The sequence below is a fragment of the Daktulosphaira vitifoliae genome, unplaced genomic scaffold, assembly GCF_025091365.1.
Source record: "Daktulosphaira vitifoliae isolate Bord-2020 unplaced genomic scaffold, ASM2509136v1 Scaffold_2, whole genome shotgun sequence".
Lineage (NCBI taxonomy): Eukaryota > Metazoa > Arthropoda > Insecta > Hemiptera > Phylloxeridae > Daktulosphaira > Daktulosphaira vitifoliae.
Window position 1 is genome coordinate 34,608,350 of NW_026099573.1, and position 23,021 is coordinate 34,631,370.

General features: G+C 28.1%; 1 protein-coding gene across 1 annotated transcript; it reads left to right on the forward strand.

The window, feature by feature from the left end:
• Positions 1-679: 679 nt before the first annotated feature.
• On the forward strand, positions 680-22,542 carry LOC126897377 (latrophilin Cirl). The gene is made up of 18 exons (XM_050670916.1): positions 680-1,139; positions 1,208-1,335; positions 3,099-3,192; positions 3,472-3,664; positions 3,744-3,850; positions 3,934-4,212; positions 4,272-4,473; positions 15,663-15,813; positions 15,874-16,201; positions 16,274-16,634; positions 17,815-18,034; positions 18,151-18,316; positions 18,419-18,615; positions 18,683-18,783; positions 18,872-19,040; positions 19,164-19,361; positions 19,482-19,718; positions 19,785-22,542. Exons 3-18 carry the CDS (start codon positions 3,114-3,116, stop codon positions 20,370-20,372), a joined length of 3,576 nt encoding a protein of 1,191 aa, XP_050526873.1. The 5' UTR covers positions 680-1,139; positions 1,208-1,335; positions 3,099-3,113; the 3' UTR covers positions 20,373-22,542.
• Positions 22,543-23,021: the final 479 nt, after the last annotated feature.

A 23,021-nucleotide genomic window follows, 5' to 3' on the forward strand; every position in this document is an offset into this window, starting at 1 on the left:
TAAATTATAACTTTTTTGTTTTATTTTCTTAAATGATCTATTCAAATAATAATGAAAGTAGTGATAGTTGTATGTGTTGTGATCATGCTTACATGATAGAAATCGAAAAAGCATTTGACTATCGATATTTTCAAAATATTTTTTTATTTAAATGTGTAGAAATTTTGTTAGAGACCCTATTTGTGTAATGGGGTAATATTTATAGTTATTAATAAACACATTCATATTAATAAATTGTTATGAATGTAATTATATTTTGTTTAGAGTTTTCTTGATGATAATTAAGAATACTCAATTGATAATAAATTAAGTATTCAATCTGATACGAAAATTATGTTTATCTAATAATACTTTGTCTAAAGGGTCAATTGACTTCAAACTATAAATCTATTAAAATCAAATAGTTAACTAAATAATTTTTTTTACTTTTAATATTAGAATATTTGAATCCGATTATTATTAGCCATCGATAAAGTAATTTATCCGATAGTAGTTGCATAAAGTGGTGGTGAGCGATAATTCATTCCAAGTGTGCATGTTTTACCTTCAACGGTGTTACCACTTCCACATACTACTTCTACACACACTGTTAATTATTATTGCTAGAATACTGGCTTCGTACACACACACACACTCAAGTAGTAGTGTGTATACGCGACTGTATAGAATGTTTTTTCTTTCTTTCCACACGCCTTTGTAGAATACGTTGACTCTGTCGCTCATATTTCTACCAATATCTATCGTTCTCGCTCTTACCAACAATAGTAAGTGGGGAGTGAACCGCACAGTACCACTACCATCCCCACCCTCATCAAGATATTTCTTCTCGCCCAGTGCCTTCGCGTTCTAACTAGTCGTCGTTGACGCCGTTGTATCTTTTACAGTAGTATTATACACGTATAACACTTAATATATGAGTTCGAATTTTATTGTAAATAGTTCTACAGTTTCTATAGTTGTACATAATAGTGTACGTTCAAAATGTATATGTCGTTTGCTCAAAGTGTTAATCGTTGTATGACAATAGGTGCGACCTGAATCATATTGTGTGCGCGAGTCTCGTTTATCATTGTTTCATCGGCTGCCGTCTGTTGTATATTTATATGTAGATATTTAGCAAATTATTATGTTAGAGAAAAGTAATAGAATTTTGATTTTATTACTATAATCTGCCATCACTGATGTCGGAATTCATTTTATCACGTAGTTTTGTGTTGCTACTGTTGACCCTTATAGTGCATATTGACATGCAGTGTTTAGCATGACCACTGCAGTTATCCTGATATGCACACGACCAGTATGGATTTACGACTATTATTATAGCGAATGAAATAGGTATGTACCGACTTCTATATTATTTATAAGTAAAGATTATTTGGTTAATCATAAGTAATGATAACAATAACATATTTTGGTGAATATTATTTAACATGATTAGGTATCTCAACTTATATATTATGAGAATATTGTGTAATGAATAGTTTAAATTATTAATTGCATAAAAAAAATTCTCATAAAAGATACAAGAATGTTATTTTTTTTATTTATGTGTTTAAATTTAATGTTCAATAAAATTATGATAAGAGTTAAATGATTGTGTAGTTTTATTTTGGTCAATATCTTATTTTTCACAAAAGCATTTAATATAAATACCTCAATAATAAATTCTATCTAAAAGTTCTACTTTTTCCTCACCTTTATCCCAAATACTTGGAACGGCCACCTTTTTAATTCTATCTAAATGTTATCATACATTATTTAAATAAATCAGAATTATTTATTTAAAAAAAATTGTGTTATGAGTTAATTGTATTCTATACAATACCATTCAATTTTGAAATTATATAACAAACAAAAAATCTTAAATAAATCAGTAAAATACTGATTTTATAGATGATACCATCTAAAATTTTTAATATTTTTTTAAGTTTTAGATTTAAAATTATTACAGTACTATTATATTGCATATTTAAATTTAAGTAGTATCATCAATGTGATAATATTGTTGATATTAATATGTATACTTTATAATATATATATATATAAATTAATGTAACATAACTCCTTGTATTTTAATTATTATAGGAAATAGTGCCTTAAATTATATCACCTTTTAAATTACTATAAAAAAGAACCACTGAAAATTTGATATTTTTTTATTATAAAAGTTAACATAGTTTTGATAATTGATATCTCAAAAAATCTAATAGAATCAGGAAAATTTCTGAAATTAATTTTTGGCTACTAAATTAAGCGTTATAAACAGAAAAATTAATATTTGTTTATTATAAATTTAAATGTTAATATAATTCTCATCTTTAATGAGTTTTTAATACATTTTTTGATTAATAAAATTTATTTTTTATTGAACCGAGATGACATATTAGAATTTTTATCATTCGCTAAAATAAATTGTGAAGTGATGTTTTCTGTATACATTTATTAATAATCATGCATATAGTTAATTATTAAAAAACACATAAATTTAATGAAGAACTATATTATATCAATAGTGCTTAAAAAACGATATGTTGTACAATAGCTATGTCATTTTATATTATATTCTTTTTATAATTCAGATTATTTCATCAAGATAACTAAATGATTTCTTTTTAATTATGTATGGTATAAACTCATTTTTACAAATTCTACAGTCATTTTTAAGAAACATTGTTATATTATAATTACAAAATAAATTTGAATTGTGTAATTGATCCAAGACATTCATTAAAATAATAAATAATCAAATTAAATATTAGAAAATAAAATAAAACAAGAAATGTTTGTTTTTTCCTTTAGAATAGATTTTTATAATGATAATTTTAATATTTTGCTTTTTAAAATTTTTAAATTTTGTCCTCTTAAATTAATCTATTATTGTTTCTTTTTTTTGTGAGGTTTAAAGTAAAACTGCTAACGTTGCTTATTAAATATGTGCAATATTTTGGAGTACTTCATTTATGACAATTGTTTCATTAGATTTTACATAAATATTAAGATTCGTATATACATTAGGTATATATACAAATATTGTAAAAATAATATTTTAAAAATATATTATATGTAAAATAAATAAATCTCAATTTTAATTATTTCAGTGTGGGACGTAGGAGATGGCAAGATTGAAAATTACTAATGTTCAATCAGTATTCTTCTTGTTAAATGTTTTGTTTTCTGTCATACTAGCCAAAGGTAAATTTTTCATTATAAAAATATTATATTTGACTATATTTTGCTCAATACATTTTTGTATATTGTAATGTCAGTTATTATTATACAGTGACACAACCAAGGGTGCTCTTGTCTGGCCCACTCATGGACATGAAGTAGTGGAGGGGTGAATTTCTCCACTACTCCATTTTCTAAAAGCTGTCAGAATCCCTATACAAATTTTCTTATTACACTACTTACTATTTAAATTATTTTTATTGAAACATTAATATTGAAAATTAATTTTTTAATTTTTAATAGATGTCAATCGCTATGATACTGTATATGCTTGTGAAGGAAAACCTCTTAAACTGGAATGTCGAGAAGGAGAAATTATTCATTTGGACCGGGCAATTTATGGACGATACTCTATCACAGTATGTAATGATCATGGTAACACTGATTGGAGTGTTAACTGCATGTCCACTAACACTTTACCTTTGCTACAAGCCAAGTAATTTAATTTAACTTAAATGTTTTAGCTTTTAAATTTTTCAAAATGTTAAAATAACTTATTTATTTTATTTACACAGATGCAATGAAAAAAGGAACTGTAGTATTCAGGCTAATACTAGCTTATTCTCTGATCCTTGCCCTGGTACAATGAAATATCTTGAAGCTCAATACCATTGTATTCCAGGTATTTAGAAATATTATGATAATAATTAAGTTTTATGATGTGATTATGCAGTCTTATAATTTGGGTCTATTCTTTTATTTTAGCATCACTTTCCACAACAACTTTAAAGCCTAATCCACCATGGCTTATAACATCACAACCTAGTGTTTGGAATGCTGATAAACTTTTAACTCTTAAGCCTGCAACCCCAATCCCACCAATTTTGTCATCACCTCAGTTAGATGATACTGCTGGATCTAGTGTAGAAGAACATATTTCATCAGTTTCATTAACTACAACTAGTACTGTTGCAACATCAGAATTATTTATAAGTCACAAAGAAAATAATTCTATAACAGAAGGAGAACAAAATTTACCTTCAGGTAATTCCTTTTTTTCTTTAAAGTATCAGTTAATTATATTATTTTTATTTTTAAATTAGTTGCAATAACAACTGAGTGGAATGTACCACCACCAACAAGTGATTTGCCACCTCAATTAAGTATTATTGATGTTGAAGGAATGGATGATAGATTATCATTGTCTTGTCCTCCTGAAACATCAAGAAGTTTATTTTGGAATTGGACCAAAGCAGGAGAAGAAGCAGTACAAGCCTGTCCCGGTGGTGCTGCTGGTGTTGCTAGGTAAGATTCTCTTAACTGACTTATTTAATAATGTTAATGATCTGGTGTAGTATCTCAGTTTTCAAAATTTGTTTGAAATAGCACATATATTTTCAAAACAAATTTTTAAGAATTCAAAATGTTAATAACTGCCCATTATCAAATCTCTAAAATTGTTTATAAAATTTATACAGTATAATATGCGAGGTGTTTATGTGTAAATTTTTTAGATTTTATTATACAAATTTGTTATTTATAAAATCTTAATTATACTAAAATTGTTTTCTGGATCGGATCATATTCTATGTTTTATTATGAGTTCTATAAGTTTAGTTTAGTACTAGTTTGGCATATTGATTGTTCTTCCTTGCACATCAAATAACCATGTGTCTTCTGTGTCCTATTTGTTGTTAATTAAATATTATTTTTACTTTTTTATTTAAATTGCTGTTTTTCCAACTAATTGTAGTATTTTAGCTTCGATGTGAAGCTGAGAAGGTATTGGTTTTACTAAGATGTGTTTTTTTTTTTTTTATTATTATTATTTTTTGTGTCTGTTACCACTTTTTCTCAGCTCTCACCGAACCGATTTCTTTCAATGATATGTCAAAAGATCACAAATCGTATCTAGTCTAAGACATTACCTTTAAAAATTGAAAAAAATTCCCTCGTTCTTTTTTCGTTCTTCGTTTTTTTTTTATAGTAATTTTAATCATTGTCAGATATCATTATACTTGATCCATCTATGCCACTTCACCACTGTGCCCCGACCCCTTTGTGCTGGCTTTTTTTTTTTATTTTCCTTTCTTTCTATTAGTATTTTATACTATTTGTTGCATTTGAACAATAAACATAATTTATGAATTACAGCATATATGTTTTTGTATAATAGATTAAAGAAACTTCTTAGTGAAATAAGTGTGAATACAATAATAAAACATGAAATATATTTATATTTTTTATAATATTTACAATGTTAAGAAATAGATTAGTATTAACAATACTAATAAAATGCTTTCTCTGTTTGCTGTTCTGTCATTTTTCAGAAAAACAATGAGCTCTGGTTGGGTTTCTTTTATCCATCTGATATATTTTACTGTAAAAAACTTACACAAAAATTAAAATACCTATTAGCCCAACATAAATCTGAAGAACTGATGAGGTAAATTTAATTTATAAATAGTCAAAATGGCTCACTATAAAAAGCCACAAGTCAACTATTATGTGTTCATAACTCCTTGGTCCCGGGTAGAAAGGGCTTATGTCAATTTCATCAACTTTTCAAAAGAACCCTTTGAAAGTTTGAAAATTTCTGTGTTTTAGTATTACATCCATGAATAGTATAGAAATCATTTATGTATATTAAACAATTTCTAAGTACATTTATGATTAAAAATTCTTAAATTTATAATTATTTATAGAAACTTGTTTTAACTTGTTTAGTTATTATTGAGGTGGACGTAATGCCCATGCACTCAGACCTGTTGGTCCATTGTGCGCACCTCATACCGAATTGTCTTGATTCGGTTTACCCACCTAAGTGTTATCACCAAAGTGTTAATACATTACCAACCATAAAGTCACCTCTAAAGATGACCAAAGAGTCCTGTCTTTCTGGCGAAATTAAGTATCTCTCTGGGTTTTAGGTTTTTAATATCCTCTTTTTCAGGAAATGGTTTATTCAAGTAGTTTGATCTTAGTGTGGACAAGGCTTCACATTCGCACATGATGTGAAATGAGTCTTCCTCTTCTACTCCACACTTCCTGCACAATGGTGATTCCGATACCCCCATTGCGTTAAGATGCTTAAGCAGGTGACCATGTCCTGTCAGTAGACTAGTTAGGGTGCTTATTTGATGTCTAGTCATGCTATTAAGATCACCCAGCAATAAACCAAGGGTCTTGATAAACATTTTAGATTGTCTAGGTACTACCAAGTACTTCCAGATTTTCCTGTGTTGTTCTCTGCACCAATTCTTGGGTAACGCTTTGAGCGATTGCTCAGTGAGCCCTACCACTGGTTCTGGTCCAACATAGGTGTTCTCTGCTCCTTTCCTGGCTAGAAAGTCAGCATTCTCATTTCCAGTGACACCGTTGTGTCCTGGTACCCACGCTAGTGTAACTTTGTTGAACCTCGATAGTGATTCTAAAGTTTCCCTGCATTCGAGGACCAGCTTTGAATTCACCTGATCGTTACAGAGTGCTTTCAAAGCCGCTTGACTATCACTTAAGATAGTTATCTTCCTATTTTTGTATACCAGCAGGTTCTGAGCCCCTACCAGTATCGCCATCACCTCTGCTTGGAAAACAGAGGGTGTTGTGCCCAATGACATACTGACATTTATTCGTGGTTTTAAGCCCCAAATTCCAGTACCTACCTTTCCTGATTTTTTGGATCCATCTGTATATATCACAAATCCTCCTTTGTCAGTCAGGTGGTTAATATTCAATTCTCTATGTGTAGTGATCTCCACTTTGTAGGGAATGTTATTCTTAAGAACCGGTTTGATATAGTCCAAGGGGTATTCTAAAAAGCCCTGGTCTATCTCTTTTAGTATTTTACCATGTTCTGTTGTATCACTCTCCAAAGTCCACATACCTAAGTTGTGGAATCTTAGTGCTGTAGCTTTGGCGTGAGCTTTCACCTCTAGATGCAGAGGAGGCAATCCAATTAGTGTCTCTAATGCCACCGTTGGTGTAGTTCTTAATGCTCCAGTGATGGCAATGGCAGCCATTCTCTGTATGCGACTAAGTTCTTTCCTAGCTGTAATGAGTGTTGTTCTGGTCCACCAGACTAGGGCACCGTACAATATCATAGGTTTAATCATTGACGTGTACAACCAATACATAACTCTTGGTTTGAGACCCCATGTCTTTCCCAAGGCTCTGCTGCAAGTCCACAATGTGGTCATTGCTTTTTTGATTCTTGACTCAACATGTGATTTCCATTTTAGCTTACTATCCAAGATAATACCTAAGTATTTTACTTCTGATTTTAAGCTAATTTCTTGTCCATTCAGAGTAAGAGTGTCCAGGCTGTCTAGTCCTATTCTCTTTCTAGTGAACATAACAACCTCTGCTTTATTTGGATTAACAGATAGACCGTACTTACTACACCATATCTGTATAGTGTTAAGTCTCTGTTGTGCTAAGTCAATAATAGTGTCTGGGAATTTACCCACCACTGCTATAACCAAGTCATCCGCATAGGCTTGTGTATAACAATATTTGTTTAACTCTCTAATAAGCGAGTCCAATACTAGACACCATAGCAAGGGGTATAGAACCCCGCCTTGTGGGTATCCCTGTTTAACACTCTTGATTACTTTGGTCTCATTGAGCTGTCCCAAAATGGAGCGTTCCTTAAGCATGGATTCTATCCACTTAATAATAAGTGGTTCTATTCCATGCTGTTGTGCAGATTCACACATAGCATCGAAGGGAGTATTGTCAAAAGCCCCTTCGATGTCCAGGAATATACCTACTGCATACATTTTATTCTCTACAGCTTTCCCTATCTTAGTAGTTAAGCAGTGTAGAGCTGTATCAGTAGATTTCCCCGTTTGATACGCATGTTGGTTTTCATGTAAAGGGTTCTCCTTAAGAGGCCCCTCCTTGATGTACCTATCAATAAGTTTCTCCATAGTCTTAAGAAGAAAAGAAGTAAGACTTATTGGTCTGTAGGATTTTGCTTCATAATAGTTAGTNTTGTAGGATTTTGCTTCATAATAGTGCGGTTAGGTTTGGGTATAAACACCACCCTAACCTTACGCCAGCTTTCTGGTTGATAACCATAGGGAAGGCATGCCCTAAATATTTTGCAGAGATGGGGGACGATTATCTCTAACCCTTCTTGCAGAAGTGCAGGGAAAATTTTGTCACAGCCTGCAGCTTTAAAACTGCCAAAGGCTTTTATTGCCCATCTTATTCCACTTGGGGTTATCANTTATCTTATTCCACTCGGGGTTATCACTTTCCTGATTAGTCTCCAATCAGCACAGGTTACACGTTTGTCCTGTGCATCATGTTCCTGTTCTCTGTTGTTAATTGCAGAGTCAGGAAAATGTGTGTTCATCAAATGTGATAATGTTTCATTATCATTATTGGTGAACATTCCGTCTGGCAGTAGTATTGCCTCGACAGTTTTGTTTGGTCCATTCCTTAGTGATCGCAGAAGTCTAGTTGCTATAGGGAGTTGTTGTATATCCCCACAGAACTTCTTCCAGCTTTCTCTTTTGGACTTTTTCAATGCAGATTTGTAGTTCCTTTGGGCGTCCTTATAGGATTCCCAGTGTTGTTCCAAACCTGATTTCATTGCTTTATTTAAGAGCTTACGTGAACTCTTTCTTAATTTAGACAGGTTAGCATTCCACCAAGCTATACCCTGCCCTGTACTTTTCCTTTCTATTAAAGGACAGTTTTCTTTGTAAGCTGAGACAATGGAGTCCTGTAGCATATTTACAGCCCTTTCAGTACTCTGTCTCGACCCCAATCTAAACTGTAGGTTAATCAGGTCACGAGAGAGATCTGCCCTGTATTTGTCCCAGTTTGTTCTTTTCGGGTTCCTATAGTACTCCGTCTCAACTTTGTTAATTTCCAAAGTGAATCGTAAGTGCCTATGATCAGAAAGAGAAGGTTCGGAGGACACTTTCCACCCTTTTATCTTTTGAAGTAACCCTTTTGAACAAACTGTTAGATCAATGACTTCCTGCCTGTTCCTGATAACAAAAGTAGGTTCACTACCTCTGTTCAGTATACTTAGGTCTGTAGTCAGCAATAGATCCATTATAACCTCTCCTCTTTGGTTGATGTTACTGCTCCCCCAAATAGTGTGGTGTGCATTAGCATCCATACCTAGGATTAGTTCTAATTTTTCATTTTTGCAATAATTAAAGAGCATAGTTAGGTCCCTACCTGGGTCTGTGACCTCATATGGTAAGTATCCTGAAGCTACTATAATATTTTTACCATCATTTAGTGTTACTGTAATAATAGTCAAGTCTGCACTTGATAGATTAAGTATCAGACTGGCTTTAACTTTATTATTAACCAAAATGCAAGTTCTTGGTTTATCTGCTTGTTTATGAAACAGTTTAAAATCCCTTAGATTTAGCCCCTTAATCTGGTCCCCATTTATCCATGGTTCCTGAATAAGTGCTATTTGTAAGGGTGTTGTATGCCTCTCAGTTAGGGTCCTTAGTAATACACTGCTGGCTCCTTTACTGTGATTCAGGTTTATTTGCGTGAATTGAATTCTATTGTCAGCCATTCAGAAAAACTGATGTTGACGCTTAAGAAAGCACGCTGTACTGGGTGTGATACAGGTGTCTGAAACAGTCCCTGTGTCACACAGCCCCCCCTGTGGGTGGTGTCACACCGCCGTCCACAGGTGGCGACCGTGCCTTGGGTTCGCTCTCCACATTTCCTTTTGGATCCGTGGAGAGGTTCCCCTCAGCTGTGGCCGTTATTGAGGGTGGCGGTTTCCTGGGTCCCTTTCCCTTACGTAACACACTTCCTCCCTTCCCTTTCGAGGCAGGAGTAAAGTGTGTCCGTTTGCCCCTTACCTGTGCCTTACCTCCTTTCCCGAGTGGCACTGGTGATTCCTCAGCCTTCCTCTTCCCAGATTTTTGAGGTGTGGATTTTTTCACATCCTTCCGGGCTGGTGGCTGCTTGGCAACATAATCTGTGAAGCAAACTCTGCCCATTCCAAAATATGGACTGCGCTTCAGTTCCTCCAGTTTGACCATGCTGTTTTCGTCCACACTTAGGAACAAAGTTTGTCCTTTCGGGCCAACCTCTGTCTCATGGAGGACTTTCCAGATCGCCGTGTTCAGCCCTGGGTTTTGTTTTGCCAAAATTTCCAAGATCTTCTTGGACTCTTTTGGCAGCCCTGGTATGTGAGTGACCATCCGTTTATACTTGATCGGGTTGTAGGCTTCCAAATGGAGTTCTGCACCGTCCCATTATCAGGTTTTATCAGGTTGACATGGTCAGTGAGCCACCTAAGAGAGCTCTCTTGGGCTGCACTGATCACAATACTGAACACCCATAAATTCATAATTTGATTTAATTACCCCTGAGCTTGTAAAAAATTAAAAAAAAAAAAACAATTTTACTTGCTACTTATATATTTACCTCTATATTTAGACTATCATAGTTTCCAGTTTTGTCGAAATACTCTATTACTATACTTATATTAAAACCTAATAAAAATTCTAATTTTTTTCATCTTACTTCCCATAATTTGGATTGTTGTACTTACTCCAATGTTCCATATTCGATGCGAAACTGAAAAGGTATTGGTTTTACTAAGATGTGTTTTTTTTTTTTTTTTTTTTTGTGTCTGNGAGAAGGTATTAATTTTAACTATGATGTGTTTATTTTATTATTTTTTTTTTTGTGCCTGTTGCCACTTTTTCTCAGCTCTCACCGAACCGATTTCTTTCAATGATACGTCAAAAGATCACAAATCGTATCTAGTCAAAGACATTACCCTCAAAAATTGAAAAAAATTCCCTTGTTCCCCGTAAATGGGGGAAACCTCCAAAAAAAATTACAAATTTAAAAATCTCTTATTTTCGAAATTTTTTCAATTTTTTTTACTTAAAATTGTAATAACTTTTTTAAAAATAACCAAATCAATATAATGTTTTTTTATATAGATGCATGATATCATTACCTTTCATTTGGTATATTTTTTTTTTATATCTGATGCTTTACCTGCCCACAGGGGGGGATTTAAAATGACAACTTTTTCACAAAAGATTAATTTTTTCAACTTGACTTTTAAAAATGTTCCGGAAAGTCTGACACTTTTATATAGATCTTAAATTAAAGCTAATGTAATGTACTTTATTATGGAAAAAAAAAATTTCTGGCTTTATTTTATCTTCACGGTGAAAATGGCTATCAAATGCTATTTTTGTATGAAAATTTTCGATTTTGTATTTTACATTTTTAACTTTATTATGCTATAACTTTTTGAAAAATGTATGGATCAATACAATTTTTTTATGAGAAGTAGTATTTATATACATCTTTCATTCGACATACTGTTTTTTTAAATCAGATCATTTCCCTATATACGAGGGGGGTTCAAATCTAAAAAATGCATGTAGAAAGTAGAACTTTTTAAACTTAACTTTTGAAAGTTTTCCGGAAAGTCTGACACTTTTATATATATCTTAAATTAAAGCTAATGTAATATACTTTATTATGTAAAAAAAAAATTTTGGACTTTATTTTGTCTTCACGGTGAAAATGGCTACCAAATGCTATTATTGTGTGAAAATTCTCGATTTTATTTTTTACATTTTTAACATTATAATGCTATAACTTATTGAAAAGTGTATAGATCAACATAATTTTTCTATGAGAAATACTATTTTTTAATAATCCCTTTTTCATTCGAAATACTTTATCTTATCACTATCTAAAGATTTGCATCGAAGCGTTTTTTTTTTATAGTGATTTTAATCACTGTCAGATATCATTATATTTGATCTAACTATGCCACGTCACCACTGTGCCGCGACCCCCCTGTGATGGGTTTTTTTTTATTTTTAATGTACTCTTTATTTGATTTTTTGTGTCTTATGTGGTTAGGTTTATATAAGTTTTTTTGTTACTAAGTTGGCTTTTTTATTGCCTTCAATCTTAATGTGGCTTAGTATCTAAATAAATTTATTTTTATTATTTTCTGTTAAAATTCTCAAATTGAATATTGAATATTTTTTACAGTATCTGTTGTTTTTATTGTATTTTTTAATTTATTAGTGTGCTTAATGAGTGAGAAAATCAAATTATTAGCATGGTCGTTTGTCTCTGTGTTTTGTACAACAAATATAGTATTGCTTTTGCTACAACTATTTATATATATAAAACAATTGTTATTAGTTTTATATTTTTCTACAATACCATTTTGTTGTCTAAGAAGTTAAAACCACTTTTTTTAGAACAATAGGTTAAATTATTTTCAGGAGTGTTTGTATTGTATGTAAGTTGTTACTTTTGTATCATATGTTGAAATTGTCTGCATATAAGTTTGCAGTTAGTGAATATCTTATAGTTTTGGTGATATCATTTATAGTCAGTAAAAATAAAGTTACTGATAGGGATAATCTCAGTGGAATTTCGTTTTTCCGTGAGAAGTTTTCCGATTATGGTATTTGATATTTTTACCTAAAATCATCTAGTTTCAAAAACTTTGAATGAGGTTTTATATATTTCCATTTAATATTATTTAAATTAATATTAATCTGTGCTTCCAAATTGAGGAGTCATATGCTTTATGTCAACTGACGTAATTGGAGCATATTTCATAATAGCTATTTCATACGAGTAAAATTGACTATTAATGTATTTGCCATTTCTTCTTCAAGTATAATTTTTATAATTATCATATTTTCTAATGTAGGATTTTTTCAGGAACTCTATTAAATTTTTGTTAAATTTTTTACAATATCTTCTGCTTTATCTAAAATATGTTTGGCTTTTTCTACAATATTTAAACTTTTTCTTAAAGGTATATTTTTAGTTTGTATTTGTTTAATTATTTTTGAACCAAAAAACAAAAATTTGTAGAAATGTAAGTTATGTTATTTTTTATGGTATCATCATTCTCCATAAACGTATTAGCTTTAAAAACTGCAACAACACATTCAGTATCAAGATTTGAAATAGATTACATGTTTTATTTTTCAAAATTTTTACAATAATATTGAAGTGCTTCCAGCTATGTCCAAAACCCTAATATAAGATTTGAATTGGATAAAACTATTTTTGGCACTAGTGAAAAACATAGATTTGTACCAGTTAATAATAGCACAAAAAGAAGCCTTAAGGTATCATTAACTGATATTTATGAGGACACAATATTGTAACTACTAGTATAAAACCAAAATTATTTATTAAAATATTTTACAATATTGTCATAATAATTTAATTAAATAATTTTTTATTTTGCAACTAAAATAATAAATTGAATAATTATATTGAGTCATAATGTAATACATATATAACAATATAAAAAACAATTACAAAAATGTGGTTAGAAAACAACAAAAAAGTATCATTAAATTATTTGATTTTGAGCAGCCTTTTACTGTTTTTCTAATGTTAAATTTTACATGTTACTCTTTTTTTTCAAACTTAAAATTTTTATGATGCAGAAACAGATATATTGACTAAAAAATTAAAAAGAATTTTTTTTTTTAATTATGTCTCCTAACAGAAATAATGCATCAAGACTATGAATATTTTTATAAAATTTTTAACTTTGTATGCTTCTAAATCCCAAGAAAATTATTTTGAATATTTGAAATTTAATTAAAACATAGATTATACAATACCACATTTGAAAATCACTATAAAATAATAATTTCTTAATGGTTTTAATTGAGCTCAAAAACGCCTATTTACACAGAAAAGACCCATTTTTAGAAAGTCATTGAATTATAGAATTTCACATAAATTTTTTTTTTTTTAATTTAAATTATGAATTATAATAAGGACAATTCTAAAATTTTAATTTGATTAAACTAATATTGAATAATCTATGTGTTTTTTTAACATTCTGGCTATTTTTAACATTTTTTACATTGAAATAGCCATACAAATGGGAATATCACATAAAAAATTAGCTTTAATCTAAATACAGCATAAAGAATAAATCCTGACAATTTAAGAAAAAAATTAGGTAGTCGTGTAACCACTTCTGGATGCATTGGTATGGTTGGACTCAAAGGGATTTTTTTTTGTGCATGTTTGTGCTACAATATATTAAAAGTTTTGAAAAGTCAAGTTAGCTTCTACTTTTTGTTGTAAAATTGACTAGAGAAGATAGAATAAGGAACGAGTATATAAGAAAGAGTACAGGGTGATTTTTTTATCATAACCCACTCAATTACTTGCAGAATAATAATAATTTAAACATTTTTTTTTTTCATTATCTTTAGTTACACATTATTCTTGAATTTTTAACTATGTAATACTTTTTAAGTTCATCCCTTATGCCTTGGAGGGGGGTCAACTTTGTTTTTTTAAATGGTAACACATATTTTTAATTTAATAAAATGTTTGAGTTTTTAATTTAATAGTAAATGGCATTTGAATTTTTAATATAACTTAATTCGTTTATTAGATATAATCATTTAAAGTTTCAAATTTTTGAATTAATATACAGGTATAATACACAAGGGATTACAAATACAGGTAGCTAATTGGTTTTTTATAACATCGATATTAGCAGGTACACAGCATTGTTATTATCAATTATAGTAAGGCACATTGTTATGAGTTTATAAATACACTATCAAACAATACAAAAAGTATATCTATTGATAATCATAATTGATAATAAACAATCCGTGACTGAGACAGCAATGTCATAAAAATCCAATTAGCTACCTGTATTTACAATCCCATGTGTATTATACATGTATATTAACTCAAAATTTTGAAACTTTAAATGTTTATATCTAATAAGCTAATAAAGTTATATTAAAAATTCAAATGCCATTTACTATTAAATTAAAAACTCAAACATTTTATTAAATTAAAAATATGTGTTACCATTTAAAAAAACAAAGTTGACCCCCCTCCAAGGCATAAGGGATGAACTTAAAAAGTATTACATAGTTAAAAATTCAAGAATAATGTGTAACTAAAGATAATAAAAAAAAAAAATGTTTAAATTATTATTATTCTGCAAGTAATTGAGTGGGTTATGATAAAAAAATCACCCTGTATAGGTGTAGCATCAGTCGTGGATAAGATAAGAGAAAATAGATGACTTAGATGGATTGGTCATGTTATATGAGGAGAGAAGAATCGGAAGCTGTAAGAACAGTTATAGAAATGAATGTTGAAGGAAGAAGAGGTAAAGGTAGACCAAAAAAGAGATGAAGGGATGCTATTGAATGCAATATGAAGACAGCTATATGTATAAGATTGTATCAAGTGGAAGTTTAGGATAAGGGTGGCCGACCCCATGTAGTTGGGATTAAGGTGAGGAAGAAGAAGAAGATTCTTTGTGTTAACCTTATATTTAATTTTTCCACATAACTTTCTTGTAAGTCTATAATAAGGATTTTACTTCTTCAAAAAATTTTTTAGTAATGTTGTTAATAATCAATTGTACTTTTATTTTCATATTTTGTGTTCTCTATCTAATTGAATAAAAATATTGAAATATTTATACTTAATTTTAGGTGGCGTTGTCAAAGTTTAATTGCTGGTATACCTATAAGAATTCCTCCTACACCTGACCTTTCTGAATGTCGATCAGTATGGTTATCAAGCCTTGAAGGAAGGCTTCATCAAGGAGATTCTATTATTAGTATTGCAAATGACCTCTCACAAGTATGCATTCTTAAATTGACAGTCTTAGAGCATTTAAACTCATAAATTCAATATATTTAGGTAACTGATAGCAAGCCATTATATGGAGGTGATATGATGACTACTACAAAAATGTTGAGAGACCTTGCTCAAAAAATGGAAAAAGATATGGTAACATTTCCTGACAAACAACAACAGGAAGCAATGGTTACTGATCTATTGCAATGTGTGGTACGAATTGGAAGTAATTTGCTAAATGTTTCTCAATATTCATCATGGAGAGATCTTGCTTTCAATGAACAAATGCGAGTTGCAACAAATTTATTGGTTGGACTAGAAGAAAATTCATTTTTGTTAGCTGATATTATGATGAAAGAAAAGACAATTACTCATAGTGTTAAAAATATCTGTATGTATTTCATCATAACTTAATTAATTTGAAATGAATAATTTAGTAAATATTGACAATTAAATGTTTCAGATCTTAGTGTAAGAGTTATCTCCACACAGAATGTGGATACTGAAGTTTTTCCTCCATTATATACGTCTAATAATGGAATTTTCATGAATAATACATGGTTACAACTGCAAAAATCTGCATTACTTGAAAATAGTGAAGCTGGTTTTATAAGATTAGTCTACATAGCATTTGATAGTCTGGAAAACATACTACAGCCTCAATCTTCTAATGGAATACGCATAATAAATAGTAAAATTATATCAGCTTCCTTAGGCAAAGGGAAACATATACAGTTACATCAACCAGTCACTCTTTGTTTTCAACATCTTCAAATTGATAATGTGAGCAATCCAACTTGTGTTTTTTGGGATTATACAGAAAAGTAAGTGTGATAAAACTAAGTAAACTATTATAACAATTTTGGGAATCAAATTTTTAAATTTCCAATTTTACTCCTAATTTAGCCTATATACACAAAAATCATTATTTTAGCATAACATTTTATTTTGTAATAGAATTTTCAGAGAAATTTCAAGTTGTTATTTATTTTTATTTTTGATAAATATTTAATAAGATATCATATAAAAACCCTTATACATTTCTAGATTTTTTAATTTTACTTTAAATTATTGGTTATTATTGAAATTTTTCTAATTAACAAAAACACATTAACCCCTTGTTTTATAATTTTGTGAAAATTAATAATAATTTTAATTAATAATCATAAATAATAATCATAGAATCATTCATTTTAAAAAATAAAAAAAAAAATTTAACTGCATTATATTTAAAACAATTATAATTGTTTATTATATATACAATATGTACATACATATAAAGATCATTAATTTTTTTTTATTATTTAATTTGTTTTACTATGTTATTTTTAGAAATAAATATACATTTATAAATTTTATTAACTTATCCCAAACACATAATCAGACAACACAAATTCGTATATATTATATAATTTGGTTGATAACTTATTAATGTGATCTAACTGAGGTTATAATATTGGTTTGATTAGGGATGTATATTCTCCCCTAAAAAATATAAATTTTCTACTTATTCTAATATTCTAACAACAAATTTATACAAATATGAGTTCTTTTAAATGGCTTAAACATAATATCTAATGCATATAAATTCATACTCTAGTCATTTGATAGTATTAGTCCATTAGCTGCTAATTAAAAAAAATTTTAAATAATAAATATAAAAATATTAGTTTCTAATAATAATAATTTTAGCATATAATAATAATAATATAAATTTCTAATAATATCTGTTGTTTCACGATACTATTTAAGATATTAACTCCTAAATCCAGAATTTCATTTTTATTTCATGTATAATTTTAATTTAATAAGATATTAATATTATCTACTTAATCCATACTTAATATCCTTTTAATAAAATTTGCCTGGTGTGGTTGTGTCTCAAAATAAATATTTCAAAGTTATCAATTAAGGATCTTATAAGATGGTAAAAATCATACAAGCAACTTTCTATCTTTTATTTATTATTTATAAAATTTGTTAATTTAACGAAATATTTTTTAGTGGGTGGTCAGAAGAAGGCTGTTCTGTTATTTATACAAATCAAACTCATACATTATGCCAGTGCAATCATTTAACAAATTTTGCTATTCTTATGGATTTAAAAAATTCTGGAGAAATGCCTATAACTTTTTCTACAAATAAATTGCTTTTATATGTCAGCTGTATATTTTCTGGAGTTTGTTTCCTATTAGCAGCAATTACTCTTCAGTTAACAGTAAAGGTAAATATTTTAAATAATTATTCAACTTAAATTTTATCTTATGGGAAGTTATATTTAATGTTCTTACTTTAATATTATTATTTACTTTTAAATATTTAATCTTTTTTATTTTACAGTCAAATCGTACAGTTATTTTGAAGAATTTATTTTTGTGTCTCTTCTTGGTTGAATGTTTTTTTCTTTTTGAGGTAACACAGGAAAGGACAGTATTTGTCTGCTCTGTAATAGCAGTTATACTACAAATATTGTTATTATGTTCATTTATGTGGACATTTATTGAAGGTAAAAAAATTATATAATTTTTTTTTATTTACATAAGTTTTTATCATATATTTATGTGTATGTGAATAAACAGAATATAAACATATCATATATTTTTTCTAGGATTCCATTTGTATGCTACATTAATTGAAGCATTTAATTCTGAAAAATTACAAATGCGTCTTTATTATTTAGTTGCTTATGGCATTCCATTAAGTATTGTTATTGCAGCTTGTTACTTGGATCCTTATGTTTATAACTCAAATAATTGCTTAAAGCCTAATAATATTATTGTGTACAGTATTATATTTATTGTCTCAGTAAGTAATTTTTTATTTATTAATGTAAATATTATATAATTTAATTTAATCAACCATTTTTCTACAGGTAAATCTAGTCCTTTTATGTCTATCTCTGTATATAATTAGAAGTAATTCTTCACTGATGTCTATTAAATGTAAAGAAAATGTCAAAATAACTTCTTTGAAGTATGTTTTATGAATTTTAATTTGATCTAAAATAAAATTGCCTTAAATAAAATATTAAATAATATTTCAATTGGATTGGTTTTTACAGAATGTGGCTTAGAAGTGCTATTTTGTTGTTAATTTTTATAATGTTGACGTGGACATTAGCTTTTTTTTACATAACATCATATTCCATTTTTATGCTGTATATATTTTCTGTTGTAAATTGTTCACAAGGACTTCTCATAGTATTATTATATTGTATAAAAAATAATTCAGTAAGTCAAAACTCTATATTAGCAATGATTTTGTGAAATTTAAATTAAAAAATTTTTTATTCCTAGTTTTAAATTTTCTTTACAACTATACAAGATAAATTAACATTTTGGTATAACTTATAGGTTTATAAAGTATTTTCTGAGTTAAATATGATTTCATTTTTACCATGGCAATGTTGTCTTATTAATTCTACTCAAGAAATGAATTTAAACTATAAAAATCAGAGAACCAGTCTGTATGGCACTTCTGTTGGCCCAAACAGTCAAGGAAGTATTGCAGAATGTTCTACACCAAGATCATTGTCTTCTCATAGGATGAATGTATGTAAAGTCTTTGTTTTTACTTAAAATAAATTATAAAGTTTAGATTATTTATTTTTGACATTAGTTCAAAAAATTAATTTCATATAATTAAAATAATTTTTTTTTTAATAATGTTAGACTTTTCATCATCCTGTTCACGAAAGACATACATTGGGTAGTAAAATCATAAACATACAAAATGAAATTGAAGTGCCAGATTTAGATAATACAATTCCTAAAAATGAACATCAAGCAGTAGTATGTGGAGGGACATTACCATACACTCGTTCTAGTCAAAAGACTTATTCACGTAATAAAATGCTGCCAAAAGCTGGTACAATGTTTGGTAGTCGTCTTCATAAACAATCTTTACAGGTATATGTCATCAAAAAAATTAATTTAAACAGTATTATTCAAACTCTATTCAACTATTTTTTGTAGAGTAAACCAAGCATACAAGATAAATGTTTTAGCTTGAAGCAACCAACTTATGTACATAATAATCATGGAGTGCCCAAAATTTGCTCTATTCGATGCAATACTTTAGGTGATGGTTTTATTGATAATAATTGTTCAACTAAAAAATACATTGGAGTTAGTGGTGTACGAGCCACTAGTCCTTGGAATCATACTTATTCTGAAATAATGGGTGGTATATCTGCTTCTGGTGGGGGATTAGAAGATCCAGTTTATGAAGAAATAGAGCGTGAAAGAGAAAGAGAGCGAGAGCAAGCAGCTCTTGTGTCTGATTTAAGTGATGAAGATGGCCGTAGAAATAGTGACATGAGTCGTCAATCATCAAGGAGTTACGGTGATCATAGACCACTTATAATGGCTCCCCCTCAAAGTCCAGACACCCAAGATTTCCATACTGCTCTTAATGCAGCTTTTAGACAACAACTTAAAGAACAAACTGCTAGAACAATTGCAGTGCTAGATGGTCAAACTGTTGTATGCCATTTGCAACCTGACCATAATGATTCCTATGCTCAGCAACAAACTGTACAACATTATTCTTATGAATGTTAATTGTTTGAATAACAATTGATTATTAAAATGTAATTAAGTGTAATTATACTTCTGTACATAATTTTTTTACTGCTGAACCTTGAGCATTTTTCTTTAAACATTTATTTTGTTTAAAATATGAGCCTATTACTCTAGTATAATTTAATCTCTGACAAGATTTTGATATTTATTATTTAATTTCTAATATCAATGAAAGAGCATTGTTAAGTATTTTTTTATAACTACTGTTGATAAATTATTTTCCTCTTTATTATTATTATAAAAGAAAGTAGATTCAGTTTTGTATTACTAAATTTTTATTTTTCAAGTTGTCTATATACTAAAGCCTCTGAACACTTGCCATTTACATTGTTTACTTATTATGACTAAAATGTTACATAATTTTGCAGATATGCTTACAATTATGATTTAAATTCTGTTTTAATAATTATTTTTTGAATAGAAAAAATAAATTATAAACTATTAAACATTGTCTAGTCTCATTAAAGCAATAAATTAATATAGTTAAAAAAAAATTCAAAATGAACCCGTAACTAATAATATTTCTAATTCAAATAATCTTTTTTAGTTCTTAATAATTTTTCATTTTTTTTCTTGTAAATGTTTTTTTTTTTTTAATAATGTTGATTCTAAAATAATTGATTTATGAATATGAAAAATTGACTTTCAGTTTTACTAAGTGAAAAATAATAACATACAATGTTTTCATTGTTTATGTAATCAATATACTTAATTATAATATTTATTTATATTCATATAATCAATAAAATAATCTCATTAGTGTCAGTTATTTACTAACATCTTTTTTTTTTAAACAAGTAATTTTTATATGCTTATTCTAGTAGTAAATCTTTTTCAAATAATTTTTAGAAAAATATTTCTTTTATAACAAATATATGTTTTTAGTTAAATGATAAAATGATCTTAATATTAATACTTTTTCTATAAATTTGAAAATCTTAAATTTGATTATTTTATTTACATTATTTAGCTAAATATTTTTAGCAAATGATATGGATCAAAATTTTTCTTATAAATTAGGATTTTTCATAAAAGTTTTTTTTCACTCTCCTGTTAAAATGAATTAATGCTTACATGATTCTCATTTTTTTTCTCGTCAATTAAAAAAGGTTAGCATTTTAAAAATAATTTTACTGTTTTACTAAAACAATATTTATTAAATTATTATAAAAATGTTCCTAAACACATTATCTTAATTTTCAAATGTATCGCATTTCAAGTATTAATAAAATTTATTCAAGTAATTTCTTGAGACTGATTTGAGAGTTGAGACTGGTTGTTCAGTTTTTATGCAATCAATTACATCGAACATTGCTTTGTATAATTATAATATTAATTTTCAATTTTAGTTTTTTTATAATTTAATGTTAATTTGAGTAATTGTAATTAATTTTTTTTAAAACTTGGTAGTTCACATTTGTCAAGAATCTAAATGTATTATGGTGCATCATGCAATAACATTTAAATTGTATTTATTTTTATTGTTACTTCAATTTAATGTAATTCTTATTTATTTTATTTAATGTACATAAAAGCTAAAAATCAAAATTATTATTAATTAACTGTTGTAACACTCTTTAAAATACTTTTATGTAAATTACATATTCAAATTTACTACTTATTTTTCACTTGTACACAACACCATGTTTCAAATAAGTACATAAATACTATCAACTACTATTTAATGAACAAAATTATTCAATTATCAAAAATAATTATTCCCGTGTTTTTGATATTTAAAATTAAATTCTTAAACAGAAATTAATTTAATTCTAATTTGATTGTCTTATTTAAATGTGTCGTATATTTGTAGCTGTTAATTGTTAACTTAAAAAAAAATTTTTGTTCTTTTTAAAGTTAATTTTATTATCAGAGCTGAAAAGAGGTGATTAATTTTTTTGAATTTTATGAAACAGTTTTCCTATTTTTTTATAATTTGATGCAATTTTTGGAAATTTTTATACCTAAACTTAACAGTTGGCATAATATTCTATGTATATTTATTGTAGATTTATGTATAAAATTTATAGAAATTAATTATAGATATAAAATAAAATAGATATATTTACATGATTTTATGTATGCTGTGATCATATACATTAGTATTATATTTAAAAAATGTACAATAAATGAAAAATTGATTAGATCATTTTGTGTAATGTTAGTAATTTTTATATTACTAGTTACAAAGAATATGTATTAATATGCTTTTGTAACATTGTCTACAAGAAGATTCACGTACCAAAAAATAATAATAATATTGATAACATTTTATTTGGTTTATTTTAGGTACACGTTTTTCTCAACTTATCAATTATAAAGTATTTTTCATGTTTATCCCTTGTACATAACTAACATACATTTAATTAAAATTGTATAATTAATAGATAATGATCTAAATTAAAAATGAATGTTCGATAACAACTTTAGGACAAGTATTTCTGACATTATTGTCATTTATTTTTATATCTAAGTGGGAGGAAGAGTGCAACATGGAAATGACTAGAGATAAAAATAATAATACCCGCATCTTGCTTCCAGCTAATCTTATGAAATATTAATAACTTCTAAAATACTTGTCCAAAAGTTGTTACTGATTAGTCACTTTTTTAATTACATAATTATTTA

Excerpts from the sequence above, each read along its gene's own strand:
- LOC126897377 (XM_050670916.1), top strand. The coding sequence starts at position 3,114 with ATGGCAAGATTGAAAATTACTAATGTTCAATCAGTATTCTTCTTGTTA. Across the intron at positions 18,784-18,871 it reads GTCAAAATAACTTCTTTGAA|AATGTGGCTTAGAAGTGCTA; the intron begins GTATGTTTTATG and ends TGGTTTTTACAG. Across the intron at positions 19,362-19,481 it reads TGTCTTCTCATAGGATGAAT|ACTTTTCATCATCCTGTTCA; the intron begins GTATGTAAAGTC and ends TAATAATGTTAG.